Source organism: Giraffa tippelskirchi, chromosome 10, assembly GCF_054371585.1.
Source record: "Giraffa tippelskirchi isolate mGirTip1 chromosome 10, T2T-mGirTip1v1.2.pri, whole genome shotgun sequence".
Lineage (NCBI taxonomy): Eukaryota > Metazoa > Chordata > Mammalia > Artiodactyla > Giraffidae > Giraffa > Giraffa tippelskirchi.
In genome coordinates, this window is record NC_137284.1 from 853,608 (window position 1) to 870,947 (window position 17,340).

The window sequence follows — 17,340 nt, forward strand, 5'->3', positions numbered from 1 at the left end:
GGGGGGTTTGTCCTCTGACAACACAGCCAGAGAATCAGATTGGAAACCAGTAAGCGAGAGTTAACAAGAAGACCTCCAAATGCTCAGGACCACGTTTCTAAATAATTCATGGAGTAGTGAGGAAGTCATAAGATACATGCAACTGACTGAAATGAAAACTCAGCCCATCAAAGCTGAGGGACAGAGCTAAAGCAGCGCCGGGGAAACCGTGTATCAGCAAGTGCACATCCTAGGAAACAGGGAGCGTCTCAGGTCAGGACGCTGAGCTCCCACCTCAGAACCTGGGAAGAGAAGAGAGAAAACAGACTCAGGTCAGAAGGGAGCATAAGCAAAGGGAACAGCAGACTTCAGTGAAATTGAAAACAGGAAAATGGGAAAGGAATGAATTTTAATTCATTCACATGAAACAAAGGAAAGGAAGAATGTCAATAAAATTAGGAAAACTCCAGAAAGTCTGCAAAGAAAAAAGAGAGAGGACCTAAGCTGCCAATATCAGAAATGAAACAGAGGCTATTGCTACAGACCCCACAGTCATAGAAAGGATGACAAGCAAGTGCTAGAGACACACACACAGAAATGACAACTTAGATGAAAAATACACCAATTCTTCAAAAGCACAAGCTACACAACTCAGTATAGATAGTCTGTGCAGCCTTGTAACCACTAAGAAAATTAGATTCATAATTTTAAACTCCAAAAAGTGAATCCAGGGTCAGATGGTTTCAGGGAAGAACTCTTTCAAACTTTTAAAGAAGAATTAACGCCAAGGCTGCACAATTTCTTCCAGAAAATAGAAGAGGAGGGGACTCTTCCCAATTTATTTCACAATAAATTGTATTACCCAGATATGGTAATAGTATTACCCAGATATGATAATCATAGAGACAGCACAAAAAAATTAAAAATCAACTCTCAAAACTACAGATCAACATCTCTGATAAATATAGACACAAAAATGTTTAATAAGGCGACAGCACACAGCGTTCCTCGGTGCATAAAGAGAATTATACATCAGGCCGGGTGGGGGATGTAAGGCTGGTTCAACATTAAAAGGTTAATGGAGTAAATTTTATTAACAGGCCAAAGAGGAAAAATCACATGAGCTTATCAGTTAATGCAGAAAAAACTCTTGACAAAGTTCAACATCTGTTCATGATAAAAGCTCTCAGAGAAATAAGAATAAAGGGAGCTTCCTCAGCTGGATGAAAGCCATCTACAAAAAAAACTGTATTTCTAACATTGAACTTTGCGGGGAGAGGTGAACACCAGGAACCAGAGAAGGACACCCGTCTCCCCACTCTTGTCAACAGGCCCGGAAGCTCTAGTCCACGCAGTAAGGCGAGAGAAGGAAACGAGCATCCAGGTTGCACGAAGTGAAGCTGTCCCTATTTGCTAATGACACAAACGTCTACACAGAAAACTCCAAATAATCTGTTAAAAACCTGCAAGCACTAATAGGCTGATTCTGCAAGCTTCAAGGATACAAGATAAACATACAGCCGTGAGTTGAAGTTCTACATCTTAGCAACGACCAGGTCATCACTGACCATTATATTAAGATTGCAGTGTTGTGGGCTTCCTGGTGGCTCAGTGAAATAGAATCCGCCCGCCAGTCAGGTTCAGTCCCCGATCCAGGAGGATCTCACATATTGTGGTGGCTAAACCCACGTGCCACAATATTGGGTCTGTGTTCTAGAGCCTGGGAGCCTCAACCACTAAGCCCACGGGCCCTGGGGCCTGCACTCCACAACCAGAGAAGCCACCGCAATGAGAAGCCCACGCACCCACAACTCAAGAGAAGTCCGTGCAGAAATGAAGACCCAGCACAGCCATAAATAAATAAACAAAATGATAAAAATAATACAGTGCCATTTGCAATTGCTCAAATCAATCGAAAAAGTTAGATGTAGATCTAACAAACCATATATAGGACTCGTGTGCTGAAAACTACAAAACACTGATGAAAGAAATCAAAGAGGATCTGAACAGATGGAAATATTATTGAACTCAGCTGAAGGATCCAATGCTAAGAGATAGATGTTGGGTAAATGGAAAGGGAGCTTTACTGAGGAAGCTGGCAGCCCTGGAGAAAAGGGGGACCCACGTCCGAAAGAACCAACTCCCCAGCTGCCAGTAAGGGGCAAGCGATTTTCAGGGATTGTTCAGGATGAACAGGTAGAGTGAGGAGGCAGCTGAGTCAGTGCTGACATCATCCTGAAACTGGTCAAGTGGCGGCCTCATGAGCATCATCTTGATTGTTTTAATCTTAAAGTTAATCTTCAACTCCATGGTCATTTTTTTTTTCTTCCTATTTCCTTGAGGCCAGTTCTTAGAATTGTGCAAAATGGAACAGCTTATGTCATGGCTAAAGTCTGATCATCAAGCAATTGGCTGTTTCCACTTTCAGTATCTATGAAACAGCTCAGTGGATATAATCTACAGCCCCTGAGGAGGAACAAAAGATCCTTGACTTTGTTTTATGGCTAAACTATTATTTTGTCTTGCTTGACTGTTTCCCTTCGCTTTTGCATTTTCTCACTTCTCAGATTAAACTTATCATTTGGAACTCAAGGAATGTCTAGGAGGCTAGTTTTTCTATAAACAAGAGGAAGATGGAGGACAGGAGTGAGGTCTGTTCCAAGAAGGCCCCGTAGGGTCCTGTTTTCTTGAAGACATCCCATGTTCATGCACTGGAGGACTTGGCATAGCAAAACTGTCAGCTCTATCCAGATTAACATACAAGTGCAATGCAATTCCTATCAAATCCCAGCAGGAATGTTTGCAGATATAGACAAGATTATTCTAAAATTCACGGGGAAAGATGGAGGAACTAGAGTAGTCAAGGCAATTTTGAAAAAGAACAATGTAGGAGGAGTCAACGTGCCCGATTCTAATATTTCCTGTACAGTTAAATCACCAAACCTACGTAGTGGTGGCTGTTGTTCAGTCGCTCGGTCGTGTCTGACTCTCTGCGACCCCGGGGACCGCAGCCCTCCAGGCTTTCCTGTCCTTCACCACCTCCCAGAGCTTGCTCAAACCCATGTCCATTGAGTCGGTGATGCCGTCCAACCATCTCATCCTCTGTCATTCCTTTCTTCTCCTACCTTCAATCTTTCCCACCAACAGGGTCTTTTCCAATGATGAGCTTTTTACATCAAATGGCCAAAGTACTGGAGCTTTAGCTTCAGCATCAGTCCTTCCAATGAATATTCAGGACTGATCTCCTTTAGGATGGACTGGTTGGATCTCCTGGCAGTCCAAGGGACTCTCAAGAGTCTTCTCCAACACCACAGTTCAAAAGCATCAGTTCTTCAGTGCTCAACCTTCTTTATAGTCCAACTCTCACATCCATACTTGACTGCTGGAAAAATCATAGCTATGACTATATGGACCTAGTCAGAAAAGTAATGTCTCTGCTTTTTAATACACTATTTAGGTTGGTCACAGCTTTTCTTCCAAAAGCAAGAATCTTTTAATTTCCTGGCTGCAGTCACCATCCACAGTGATTTTGGAGACAAGAAAGTAAAGTCGTTCACTGTTTGCATGGTTCCCCATCTATTTGTCATGAAGTGATGGGACCGGATGCCATGATCTTTGTTTTTGAATATTGAGTTCTAATCCAGATTTTTAACTCTCTTCTTTCACCCTCATCAAGAGGCGGTTTAGTTCCTCTTTGCTTTCTGCCATTAGGGTGGTATTATCTGCATATCTGAAGTTACTATTTTTCCTGGCAATCTTGATTCAAGCTTGCGCTTCATCCAGCCCAGCATTTCATATGATATATTCTGTACAGAAGTTAAATAAGCAGGGTGACAATATACAGCCTTGACAAACTCCTTTCCCAATTTTGAACCAGTCCATGGTTCCATGTCTGGTTCTAACTGTTGCTTCTTGACCTGCATGTAAGTTTCTCAGGAGGCAGGTAAGGTGGTCTGGTATTCCCATCTCTTGAAGAATTTTCAACAGTTTGTTGTGATCCACAAAGTCAAAGGCTTTAGTGTAGTCAATGAAGCTGAAGCAGATGTTTTTCTGGGATTTCCTTGCTTTTTCTAGGATCCAATGGATGTTGACAGTTTGATCTGTGGTTCCTCTGCCTTTTCTAAATCCGGCTTGAACATCTGGAAGTTCTTGTTTCACGTACTGTTGAAGCCTCGCATGGAGAATTTTGAGCATTACTTTGTTAGCATTTGAAATGAGTGCAGTTGTGTGGTAGTTTGAACATTCTTTGGCATTGCCCTTCTTTGGGATTAGAATGAAAACTGACCTTTTCCAGTCCTGTGGCCTTTGCTGAGTTTTCCAAATTTGCTGGCATATTGAGTGCAGCACGTTCACAGCATCATCTTTTAGGAGAAAGGAGCAGTGATCCTACAAAAGACTGAACCAAACTTACCTGTGAGTATTTTGGAGTCTCCGGTGGAGATGTGGGTCAACGGTGGCCTGCAGTGGGGTCAGGGGCATTGACAGCAGCAGTCCTGGTAGGCACAGCCTGCTGGCCTAAGTCCTTTTGCAGAAGGTTGGCATCACCCCTACCGTGGTTTGGCCTCAAGCCAAACTACAGGGAGGGAACACAGCCCCACCCATCAGAAGAAAACTGGATTAAAGATTTAATGAGCATGACTTTGCCCACCAGAGCAAGACCCAGTCTTCCCAGCAGCCAGTCCCTCCCATCAGGAAGCTTGCACAAGCCTCTTATCCTCATCCACCAAAGGGCAGACAGAATGAAAACCACGATCACAGAAAACTAACCAAAATGATCACATGGATCACAGCCTTGTGTAACCTAATGAAACCAAGAGCCATGCCGTGTAGGGCGACCCAAGACAGACGGGTCATGGTGGAGATTTCCGACAAAACGTGGTCCACTGGGGAAGGGTATGGCAAACCACTCCAGCATTCTTGCCTTGAGAGCCCCATGAACAGTATGACAAGGCACAAAGAGAGATCCTATACAAAGATACAAAGAGAGTGTATCCGCTGGGAGGGCATATTTGCAAACCTCATATTCACCAAAGGATTAGTACCTAGAATATAGAACAAACACTAAACATTCAACTTTAAAAACCAGACAATCCAATGAGAAAATGGGAGAAAGATTTGAAGAACCACTTCTCTGAAGAGGACACAGAGGCACATAAGCACGAGAAGACGTCCAACATCATCAGCCCGGCTGGACCCCACGCACTGCAGCACGGCTGCTGCTGCCGCTCAGCCTCCCAGTCGGCCTGACTCTTCATGACCCCATGCACTGCAGCACACCAGGCTTCTCTGTCCTTCACTATACTGCAGAATTTCCTCAAACTCATGTCCATTGGGTTGGTGATGCCGTCCAACCATCTCATCCTCTGTTGCCCAGTTCTGCTTCTGCCAGGGTCTTTTCCAGTGATGGGCTCTTTGCATCAAATGGCCAAAGTATTGGAGCTTCAGCTTCAGCAGCAGTCCTTCCAATGAACACCCAGGACTGATCTCCTTTAGGATGGACTGGTTGGATCTCCTTGCAGTCCAAGGGACTCTCAAGAGTCTTCTCCAGCACCACAGTTCAAAAGCATCAATTCTTCGGTGCTCAGTCTTCTTTATGGTCCAACTCTCACATTCATACGTGACCACTGGAAACACCATAGCTTTGACTATATGGACCTTTGTTGGCAAAGTGATGTCTCTGCTTTCTAATACACTGTCTAGGTTTGTCATAGCTTTTCTTCCAGAGGGAAATGCAAGTTAAAACCATACTTGTCAGCCTGGCTAAGAAAACCATGACACCAGACGCTGGTGAGGATGCGGAGAAAGTGGTTTGCTCACCCATTGCTAGTGGGAATGAAAAGTAATACAATTACTCCGATAACACTTTGTTGCCGAGTTTTTACAAATCTAAATATGTAACTTCTGTTTAACGCAGAAATTGCACTCAGGCATTTATTTGTTCCAGAGAAACGAGAGCAGATGTTCACACGAAAGCCTGTGTACATGTCTTCAGCGCAGCTTCATTCGTAACCTGGACACCACTCAGATGTCCTTCAACAGGTGAATGGATGGACACACCGTGGTCCAGCCACACCCCGGAATCTCACCCAGCAGTGAAAAGCAGGGAGCACAGAACAGTCTGAGTGAATCTGCAGAGAATCATGCGGAGTGAAGAAAGCCACTCCGCAGAGGTTGTGTGCTGCCCTGGAAACAACAGAATTACGGAACTAGAGGACAGGTTTGTGGTTGTCAGGGGTTAAGCAGGTGGTAGGAGTGAGAACAAAGGCAAAGGCAGGCTCCTGGAGGAGCCGGAGATGCTGTGTGTGAGACGTTACCCCTCGGGGAGGCTGGGAAATGGTGCCTGGAATCTCTCTGGTTCATCTCTTAGAGCTTCATGAGAATCTACAATTATCTCAAAATAAGAAGCTTAGTTGAAAAAAAACCAACACGTCATAGGGCTTCCCTGGTGGCTCAGAAGTAAAGAGTTGGCCCGCCGACGCAGGAGATGCGGGCTTGGTCCCCGATCCGGGAAGAGCCCGCATGCCACGGAGCACTCAAGCCCATGCTCCACAGCTACTGAGCCTGCGTTCTGGAGTCCAGGACCTGCAACTACTGAGCTCACACGCCTCAGCTACTGAAGCCCGTGCGCCCTAGGGCCCGTGCGCTGCCACAGGAGAAGCCACTGCAGGGAGAAGCCCTCTCACCGCGACTAGAGAGCAGCTCCTGCTGCAACTAGAGAGACTTTATTTTCTCAGGCTCCAAAATCATCTTTCAGGACTTGAAATAGCTCAGCTGGAATTCCATCACCTCCACCAGCTTTGTTCACAGTGATGCGAACACCATCATGGTTTATCTGTGTCCTTAAGATCTTGTTTTTGTATGGTTCTTCTGTGTATCCTTGCCACCTCTTCTGAATATCTTCTCTTCTGTTAGGTCCATACCATTTCTGTCCTTTGTTGTGCCCATTTTTGAAAAGGCAAAAAGATATGACACCAATTTATTTACCAGTATTTTCTCAAGGTGAGAGTGGCAACTTTTGCTTCATTTTTTCTCCCATTAAAAAAAAACTGTGTCGGCCTCTCCTTTGGGGTCGGCCCCCCCTTTGGGGTCGTCCTCTCCTTTGGGGTCGGCCCCCCCTTTGGGGTCAGCCCCTCCTTTGGGGTCGGCCTCCCCTTTGGGGTCGTCCTCTCCTTTGGGGTCGTCCTCCCCTTTGGGGTCGGCCCGCCCTCATGCCTTGGGGTTGTACTATCATTTGTTTATGGAATAAAACTCTGAGCTGTTAAAAAAAAATTGTGTTACTGTCTGTGTGACAAGGGCTTCCCAGGTGGTGCTAATGGTAAAGAATCCACCTGCCAATGCAAGAGACATAAGAGACGCGAGTTCGATCCCCGGGTAGGGAAGATCTCCTGGAGGAGGGCATGGCAACCCGCTTCAGTGTTCTTGCCTGGAGAATTCCATGGACAGAGGAGCCTGGTGGGCTACAGTCCACGGGGTCAATAAGAGTCGGGCACGACTGAGCGACTTCGCACGCATGCACACGTGTATTTGCCACGTTAACCACGTCTAAGTGTAGAGCTCAGAGGCACAGAGTGACCTGCATCACTGTGCCTCTTGCCCCCCGTCCACCTGCAGGAGCTCAGCCTCCTGTTGAGCCCTCGGCCCCCTCCCCCCAACCCCCCTCGGCCCCCCGGCCACGTCCCGTGTCTACGGACGCGACCCCTCCAGGGACCTCCTGCGGGGGAGTCAGACGCAGCTGACCTTCTGCGACTGGACTATCTCACTGAGCACTGTGTCCTCCAGGCTCCTCCTGTGTCGCACGTCCTTCCTGTTGAAGGCTGAGTGATGTCCACTGTGCAGATGGAGCCCCTTTCACGTCCCCCTCATCCGTCACGGACCGTGGACCCCTGGGCTGCCTCTCCCTCTGGGCGACTGTGAGGACCTGCTGTGAGCACAGGGTGGGCATATCCCTCTGAAATCTCTCTTCTTCTGGGGATACATCCAGAGGTGGTCTGGTTTACACTGTGAAAAACACCTTGAAAATGTGCCGATGCATTCACCCCCCCATTGCTGACTCCTTTGTCCTGGGGTCCGCAGCTGAGCTGGACAGCTGACCCTCACCAGGCCCCGTGCGGTTACGGTCAGGGCTGTTTGGACGGCCTGGCACTCGGCCGTGTCCTCCTGTCTTCCTAGAGGCTGACGGGGCAGCGATGGGGACGCTTCCTCATCCTGATGCAGGCGAGCGGCCTGGCAGCTCCCTGCCTGCGGACGGTGGTGCCCGGGGAGGGGCTGGCACAGAGCTCTGAGGGCAGAGGAGGGGCTTCTTTGAGGGTCAGCTGCTCCCTGGCCCCTGGGTGCCGAGGGAGGCACGTGCCTCCTCGGAACGGTCTCAGCGGACCATCCCCCCAAGGCCCTGGGAGGTGCGAGATGACTACTGAGCGGGGCCGGTGGGGGAGGCTGCGGAGGGAGGCGTGGGGAGGGGCTGAGGCCTCTGGGCTTCCTTGGGCAGGCAGAGTGAGGAGGCGGGCAGGGGCTCCCAGAAACTGGGCTGGGCCTGGGGAGGTGAGCGACCCCAGGGCTGGCACTGCCCTAAGGCCTGGATGGAGCGGGGCCCAGCCGTGGGGCACAGACGGGCAGGGACAGCCTCACCCCCACCGGCCGAAGCTGCAGGTCGGGGCTCAGGGCTTTGGCTTCCAGGCCAGGTCTTGGGAGGGATTCTGTTTGCCCACTGACTCAGATAAATCAACACGTGCAGGAAGGTCCAAATCAGCGCAGCCCCGCCGTGAAATCAAATTTACTCTCCTCCCGCCCCTGCGGGCATCTCCTGGTGTCTCTGCCTCTTGGGCCCCAGGGCCGGGCGGGAGGGTTAGGGCACCTTCCTCCTTATCAAGGAAGTCCCCGGGCTGGGAGAAACTCGGGGCCACCCTGCCCTTTCTGTCAACAGCGATAATTCCTGTAAGCTATCGGAGGTTCCCAGTTCCTCCTGCCAAGGTGGCACCCACTTCCTCTCCGTGGGCTCGAGGGGCTCCATCTGTCTTTGTCCTGGAGTCGTCCCCTGCCACACGGGAGATGCGGTCACCTTTCCCCAGACTGCTGGTTTCCCACCTGTGCCATCAGGGCCCAGAGCGGCTGCCCGTCTGCTGCGTGGCCGGGGCTGCACCCCTGGCCCCACAGGGTCGCCTGAGTCAGGCACGGCCATGGGTCCCGGATGCTGAGAATCTGGGTCATGAGTTCAGACGCCGCCAGGTGAGGAAGGCGCCGCCCTTTCGACTGTCACAGTGCAATCAGGCCCGCGACACTCCGTGACTCCGGACATGTTAGAACGTACACAAAGTCAGAGGGGAGACCGCGTGGCACCCCCTCACGAGGGTGGTGGGGGCCCTTCTGGGGACCAGACGCAGCTCAGAAGACACTCCCCTGAAGTCCATTCTGTCCTTGGGGCAGCTCGTCCTGTGATCATTGATTTCCAGACAAGGCACAGAGAGGGTGATGTGCTGGCTGGGGACACACAGCTGATGGATGTCGGGGCCAGGATGCCACCTTCTCCCAGGGTCTGGAGCCCCTGGCCCTGGGTTCAGATCCTAGTCAGCCTCTCTGAGTTCAGGTGCTTCCCACCTGCGCCACCCAAAAGTGGGGACACCCACAGACCCTACCTCTCAGGAGCTGTTGGTGTCCTATGGATTGAATTAAACGATGAGGCCTCCAACAAGTGCACCGGCCCGCCAGGGCCCCCGAGATTGTGTCGGAGCAGCCGGCCCTGTACTCAGGGCGTCTGAAATGGGATTGGCAAAGTGTCCGCCGGGGAGACAGCCGTCCACTCCACCGTCTGGGCAGGAAACAGGAGCCGCAGCTGACTGTCTGCATTACCATCTGTGGCTGGTCCAGGCCTGTCCTTTTCCTCAGGGGACAGGGTTGGAGGGACCTGGCATTTGGGGTGCAGGCGTCCACCTCCGGGTCAGAGGTGCGCCCCAGGTGTGAGGGTGGAAGTCAGATCTCCCCACTGCGGCCCTTTGAGGGCTCCGGGCTTGCAGAGGGTGGCCTGGCTCCCAGCCGCCTGGCCACTCCGCTGTGCTCACCTCTTTGGCCTGGAGGGGTGGAGGCCAAGCCCCAAGTCCCACACGGGAAGGGCTGTGAAGCTGCCCTCTTTTGCTTCCCGAGAGCTGTACCTGCGCCCCCAGACAGAGCGCCCACCTTGGTGGGGAGTAGGGAGCGTCAGGGCTGAGGGCAGCTGACGGGACTGCTTGGTGCCCCAGGTCCCACAGCTGCTGCAGAGCAAACCCCCGGAGGGGTCCCAGCACTGGGCAGCCAGTGCTGAAGCCAGGGTCCCCTGCCTTGGTCACTTTGGTCAGGAACAGCTGGGCTGGGCTGGGCCAGGCCAGGGTCAGGGTCAGGGTCAGGGTCAGGCAGCCCCACGTCCAGAGTGGACCATCCACACAGGCCCCGCCCTGCCGGACCCTGGCCCTCTGTCCACACAGGCATCGCCCTGCCGGACCCCGGTCGATCCACAGTTTAACAGGTCCAGGTGGGGGCTGGCAACAGCCCCGGGGCAGGTGACCCTGAGGAAGCAAGGCCTCTGGGGCCACTGCCCTGCACCGGCCACGTCCCCAGGCGCAGCACCCTACGTGAGCCCGGCCCAGCTCCTGCCGTGGACTCCGTTCAGAGGGGAAACCGAGGCGGCTGACACATCCAGCTGGGCCCCTTCCCCTGTGCGGCCCCTCGCTGAGCGTGCAGGCCCCAAGAGGAGGACGGTGGAGTTTAAGAGGCCCCCTCCAGCCCCCACCCTTCCAGAGCCCCCACTGGGCGCGTGGGGAGGTCCCAGGGAAGAAGGTCCCCGGGTTCCCGGGCTGGGTCACTGGGCTACTCCGGCCCTGGCGCCAGGCCCTCTCCACCCGGGGTGCTTCTTACGGGGTTCCGCAAGGGAGGCTGACCCTGGGGTGGGACATACGCTGGTGACTCAGATGGGGCAGGGGGCGTGGAGGGGGCCCAGGCCTGTGCCCTACGCCAGTGGTGTGGACGCTGGTTGCCCTGCTGCTTCCCTGCCTGCCTGGGGTCACGAGGAGGGCAGACAGGTCACCGCAGCCTCCAGCCTCCTTCCCCTGACCGAGCTCCGGCCCCAGAGGCCGACCCTCAAACCTCCCCCAAGGCACGAGTTGCCCACGTCCGATAACCCAACCACAAAAGCCACAGCCCTTTGGAGCCATACGTGTCCCTTGGCTTGTCCCCTAGGGGCCCACCCTGCTCAGCACCAGGGCGCGTGTGGTCCAGCTCTAGAGCTGGGGATGGTGGGGGCGCGACGCAGCAACCTGTGTGCGGGGGCTGCTCCCACGCCACCCCTCAGCCGGGCCCTCTGCGTGCGGCCCCCAGCGCTCATCACTCAGATTCACTCACTCACTAGCTCACACTCACTTACTCATTCGTGCATCCACTCATTCATTCACTCACTCCTTCCCTTATTCACGCACTCATTCATTCATTCACGCACTCATTCATTTCACCCACTCATTCATTCATTCACGCACTCACTCACTCACTCACTGTGCCCCACCCTCACACTCCGGTTCTGTGTGAGGTGCTCTTTCTAACAGATCCCAGGGTAAATCGGGGTCATGAGGAGGGAAAGGCTCTGGAACGGAAAGCTAGGCGCCCAGAAGGCACTCGGCACAGGCCCTGAGAGCCAGAAGCAGAAGCCCCAGTCAGCTCCACGGAGCCCCTGAGCCAGGCCTGCCTCAGCGTCAGGGACCCAGCCCAGCTGCTCCGCCCCGGCGAGAGCCTCCTGGCCGGCCCCCCTGCTGCAGTGGAGCCACCAGCTATAGCGGGTGCTGTGTGTAGCCACCTGGGACTGAGGTCCAGCCCCAGTGTCCAGCACCCTGACGGGCCCGGAGCCCACACACCCACAGTCTAGGGTGACCATCACACAGCGTGCTTCCTCAGGCAGAGTCCATTGTGGCCAGGACCACCAGGCCAGTTTCTGGGCTGGTTCACTCGGCAACGCCCCTGCCCCTCAAGGACACAGGCCCATGTGGGATGAGCTGGCCCGGGGCTGCTCACTGCCCGCCGGGAGCACAGCCAGCCTCCCAGGCAGCACTGGTACGGGGAGCAGGGTCCTGCCATCGGGAGTGCTGTCCCTGAGCCCCTCTGCAGCAAGAGTGGGGCTGACCCAGCAGCCGCGCAGCAGGAAGGATGGCGGCGGCCTCCAGGCACAGGAGCTCAAGGGTTGGCCACACAGAAGCCTGCCCAGCCCAGGTTCAGAGCTGGGGGCACAGCAAGAGGACGCCTGAGCCAGTGCTGAGGGACCCCAGGAACCATGTCCCACCTGCAGAAACACCCATCTCTGCTATCTTCAGCCTCTGGCCATCCCAAAGCCAGTGCCCACTGTTTACCTGGGCGAGGGGAATCGCAGGCCGGGCCCCGCCCTCCCACGTGAGGCCAGCTCCAGGACTACAAAAGGCTCCTGCCGGCACGGAGCCGTCCTCAGAGGCTGCCCTGGGACTTTCTCCCACACGCCATGGGTGTCTGCCGGAGGAAGCTGGCCCCGCTCTGGGCCCTGGCCCTCACTCTGGCCTGTGCCCAGCACACAGGTAAGGTGCCCGCTGGCATCCCCAGGCCGGCTGTGACCGGAGCCTGGAGCCCCTGCCGCCCCTCAAGTCCTGGGGTAGCCCTGGCTCCAGGCGGGCAGCAAGCAGCTCGGAGACCTTGTCTGGGGCTCTGAGAAGCTGAGGGTGTTTGTGGGCCGCCCTTCCTGCTCAGTCCCCGCTCCAGGAGATGGTGGGGTTGGGAAGGGGCTTTTGGGGCTGCAGGGTCCGGGGGGGGGTTCGGGGAGGGGTCAGCCGGGCACCTCTGAGCCCCTGGCTGCAGGCTGCCGTCCTCAGAGGCCTCTCCCACCGGGGCTGGCATCTCCCCGCCTGCTTCCCAGGGCACGGCTGGGCCCTGGACGTGTGTGGGGGCTGCTCGGCCCCCAGCGCTCGGCAGCTCGGGGACCACGCCATGCGGCCGAGGTGCCCCTGCCCCAGGCGGCTTGTGCGGCCTGATCCCCAGCCTCCTGCTGCTGCCCGCCTGTCCCGGACCCAGGAGCCCGCTGCAGTGCTCAGGCCGAGGCTGCCCCGCTGGGGGCTCCCTGGACGCGCCTCAGAGACAAGGCCAGGTTCTTGGGATGGCCTCTGGGCCGACTCCGCCGGTTCCTGGGTGCTGCCTGCCTGGCCTCCTCGGCACTGAGCCGTGCGGTGCAGAGGCCCTGAGCACCTCGTTTCGGGTGCAGCTCTGTCCGCACTCTTGGTCCCAGATCCCCAGCTGGCTCTGATTCCCTCAGGGCCCCAGCTGCCTTTGGAGGGGATAAGCCGGCCCACGGCCTCAGGGTCTGCCCCTCGGATGGGCTGCTGCTCGGCGGGTGCTCCCGCCTGTTCCCCTGCATCCTGAGCAGGGAAGGAGAGGCTGGCTCAGGGCCGGGCGGCTCACCGGAGGGCGTGGTTGAAGGAGCTGCGGCCCAGCGGAGGGCCTGGGGTGACTCAGAAGAGCCCCTCCCAGGCCCCCCGTCCGCATGGAGAACCCCACCCTCCAGGCCCACCCCCTTCCATCTGTGCGTCCTTCGGGGCCAGCTCCAGCCCAGCGCCCACTCCTCTTTCCGCAGGCCAGGCCCGGAGCAGCGCTGCAGAGCTCAGCTCCGAGCACCCAGCCCTCCGTCCTGCCCCTCAGGGGCCTGGCGGTGAGTGGACTCCCCGCCTGCTGGAGCCGTTGCCCCACTCTGGAGGGGCCGCTCACACTGCTCGCCACCTCCCGGTCTCACAGGACGGCCCTGTTGCCCTGGTTCGCTCCAGGGCTCCGGCGCGGCCACCTGCCGCAGAGCAAGGGCAGGCTCGGGGACAGGCCCAGCTGTCTCGGTCTGTTTGTCCCCAGACGGGGCTCCCTGGGAGGCGCACCTGGGCCTGAGCTCAGCACCGAAGCTGGTTCGCAGCCACGGGTGTTGATTCAGGCATTTTTGAGATTCCGGGAGCCGGGAACTCCCGGGTGCAAACAGCACCAGAGCCACGTGGGCACGAGAGCTGAGCCCTGTTGCTCGGCTGCGGGAGTCTCCGCTGGCCCTGGCGCTCCTGCAGCCGGAAGGTCGCACACACACGGCAGAGTCCGGAGCTCAGGAGCGGGCATCCCTGCAGCGGCAGAAGCCCTCCTGGGGGTCGAGCTGGGGGTCGGCGGTGGGGGTGGGGGCTCTGCGTCAGCTGCGTCCCTGCATCCCTCAGGCAACGCTCTCCGTGGAGTGACCATCCACCCGCCTCTGAGGACCGCCCCCGTGGTGCGAGGTGAGACTGCGAGGCCGGGTGGGGGGCGGGCGGCCGTGTCCGCGGAGACCTGTCTCTCTGGAGCCGGGAGGCGGTGGGAGGGTGCGCGGCTCCCCGCCGGGACGAGGGCCCGGGTTTGGGGAGGTCCGGGCCGTGTCGTTGCGTGTCCCTCAGAAATGCCCCGCTTTGTTTGACTGCAGCCCTGAACGCCGCGCACGGCGGGCGGGTGTGCAGCACGTGGGGCGACTTCCACTACAAGACCTTCGACGGCGACGTCTTCCGCTTCCCCGGGCTGTGCAACTACGTCTTCTCCGAGCACTGCGGCTCTGCCTATGAGGACTTCAACCTGCAGCTCCGCCGCGGCCCCGGGCCCAACAGCACCGTGCCAAGCAGGGTGACCATGAAGCTGGACGGCCTGGTCGTCAGGCTGACCAAGGGCTCCATCCTGGTCAACGGCCGCCCGTGAGTCTGGGCCCTGGACGGCGTGTGCTCTCGGGACAACTGCGGGGTGGCCCCCGTCTCTCCCAGGGTGGCCCCCTGTCTCTCCCGGGGTGGCCCCTGTCTCTCCCGGGGTGGCCCCCGTCTCTCCCAGGGTGGACCCCGTCTCTTCTGGGGCTCAGGCTCTCGCGCTGCCCCTGGAAGCGGCCCCTCCCTCGTGCTGCTGAGGCTCGAGCTCTGCGCTCTTGTGGTCTTGGTGACCTTGTGGGATGTGACCTGAAGGGTCTCCCTGCCTGTCCTGACCTCTGCTGCCCGGCCCCTTGGGCCCCACCTGCCTCAGCCAGGCCCTCTCCCTGCAGAATTCAGCTGCCCTTCAGCCAGTCTGGGGTCCTCATTGAGCAGAGCAACGGCAACCTGAAGGTGGTGGCCAAGCTGGGCCTGGTCTTCATGTGGAACCAGGATGACAGCCTCCTGGTGAGGCTGGGGGTGGGGGGCCGGGGGTGGGGGCCGGGGGCAAGGGGGCTGGGAGTGGGGGCTGGGAGTGGGGGGCTGGGGACAGGGGTCCCAGAAGGTACCTCCAGCTGAGAGCCCCCTCAGGGAGGGAAGAAGGTGCTCTGGGTGAAGGAGGGTGGAAAGACAGACCCCACCCCGCTGGGGGCCCAGGGCCCACACCCCGATGGAGACGCTGTGTGTGGGGGAGGCGTCTCCTCCAGGACACACTCCTGCTCGGGGTCCCGGCTTGGAGGAATGAGTTGGGGGGTCCTCTGTGAGGAGCGCAGCCCCTACCTCCTCAGGAGCCTGGCCCATCATTCCGGTCCTGGGGCGTCCCTGGCGCGGCTGGAGTCTGACGTGTCCTCTCCTTGCAGCTTGAGCTGGACGCCAAGTACGCCAACCAGACGTGCGGGCTGTGCGGAGACTTCAATGGCGTCCCCGTCTACAACGAGTTCTTCTCGCGCAGTGAGCTCTCCTGGGCACCTCCCCGTCCCCCCACCCCCTGCCTGCTCCCGGCTCCTTGGTGCTCCCGGCTCCTTAATGCTCCCTGAAACCTGCCTCCAGAATCCCAAGTCAGAGATCTCAGTCTGAACACGTGTGCACCGCCCACACGTGCACGCAGACCTGTGCACTCACACACGCCACATGCGTGTGCAGACCCCGACACGGCCCCTCCCCACCCCCACCCCACCCCACAGAGCAGGCAGCCTCCACCATGTCCTCCTGTGAAACTGAAGACCTGCCTCTGTCCAGACCCTGTCTCTGCGTCTTAGTCCTGAGACTTTGCCACCAAGCCGTGGCCTTTCATGTGACCCACGCCTGCCGCGGCCCCGAGCTTGGGGTCCCCTCTGCCAGGCCTGTGGAGCCCCACACAAAGCCCGTCCCTGAGGGCTGCTTACCATGGGCCGGCCCGAGTACCTGGGGGTGGCCGGCAGGGGCTCGGGCTCACTCTCCAGCCCCCTGGGATGCGAGCCGGCCCCAGGCCCACGGAGTGTCAGGTAAAGGGCCAAGCCCACAGCCCTGCGGCCTCGAATGCCCAGGGGTCCCTCACTTCATCTCCAGACGCCCTGAATGTCCTGCAGAGCGGCCGCTTAACCGGGCAGTGCTGGCAAGGGAGACAGGCATAGCCGGAACACCCTGAGTGAGGGGTGCGGGGGTCCTTGTGCTTCCGGCAGATGTCAAGCTGACCCCCATCGAGTTTGGGAACCTGCAGAAGATGGACGGCCCCACGGAGCAGTGTCAGGACCCTGTCCCCGAGGACGCTGTGACCTGCTCCAACGACTCTGTAAGGCCCAGAGTGGACGGGGTGGGGGTCTTGCTCCCACAGCCCTGGGGCTGAGCCGGGGACGCTTCTGACCCAACTGAGCGAGGGGTCCGGGCTCTGCCCCAGGGCATCTGCGAGGAGATGCTGAGCAGCGAGCCGTTCTTGGGCTGTGCCCGCCTGGTGAACGCCAGCAGCTACCTGGAGGCCTGCCGGCACGACCTCTGCCACTGCAGCCAGGTCAACCTCACCAGCTGCCTCTGCCACACCCTCGCTGAGTACTCCCGCCAGTGTGCCCACGCCGGGGGGCTGCCCCTGGACTGGCGGGGCCCCCAGCTCTGCCGTGAGTGCCCGCATGGCCCGGGCCCTGCCCTGCTGTCCCCCCGGGGCCGGGGCCAGGGCAGGGTGTGACGTGGCCCGTCCTCCCCTGCAGCCCAGACGTGTCCCCTGAACATGCGGTACAGTGAGTGCGGCTCGCCCTGCGCGGACACCTGCTCCAACCCTGAGCGCTCCCAGCTGTGCGAGGACCACTGCATGGCTGGCTGCTTCTGCCCCGAGGGTGAGAAGGAGCCCCTCCCTGGCCCCCCGAATCACACAGATGCATCACGGGTCTCAGGACGGAGCCCCTGAGGCGTCCCTCAGTCCCTGGGTCAGAGGAGCCCTCTATGGCAGGCCTGCGGGGGGCGAGGGGCCGCACCCCTCCACATGCCCTCTCAGTGGACAGTCCGGCGCCTGCCACACGGCCTGCCTGCCTCTGCAGGGATGGTTCTGGACGACATTGGCCACGCGGGCTGCGTCCCCGTGTCCGGGTGCTCCTGCGTGTACAACGGGGCCACCTATGCTCCAGGGACCGGCTACTCCACAGACTGCACCAACTGGTAGGACCCGGGCCCCTCCCTCTGCTCCCTGGACCTGCACTGGGAC

The 17,340-nt window shown here is 57.7% G+C and overlaps 1 protein-coding gene across 1 annotated transcript in view; it reads left to right on the forward strand.

The window, feature by feature from the left end:
• Window positions 1–12,460: 12,460 nt before the first annotated feature.
• MUC5AC (mucin 5AC, oligomeric mucus/gel-forming) overlaps window positions 12,461–17,340 on the forward strand; it is a 33,500-nt gene continuing 28,620 nt past the window's right edge. Inside the window, 9 exon segments of the mRNA XM_081535340.1 lie at window positions 12,461–12,533; window positions 13,580–13,654; window positions 14,187–14,246; window positions 14,426–14,687; window positions 15,023–15,137; window positions 15,530–15,620; window positions 16,331–16,440; window positions 16,546–16,716; window positions 16,975–17,294. Of these exon segments, the coding sequence (XP_081391466.1) occupies window positions 12,461–12,533; window positions 13,580–13,654; window positions 14,187–14,246; window positions 14,426–14,687; window positions 15,023–15,137; window positions 15,530–15,620; window positions 16,331–16,440; window positions 16,546–16,716; window positions 16,975–17,294 (1,277 nt within the window).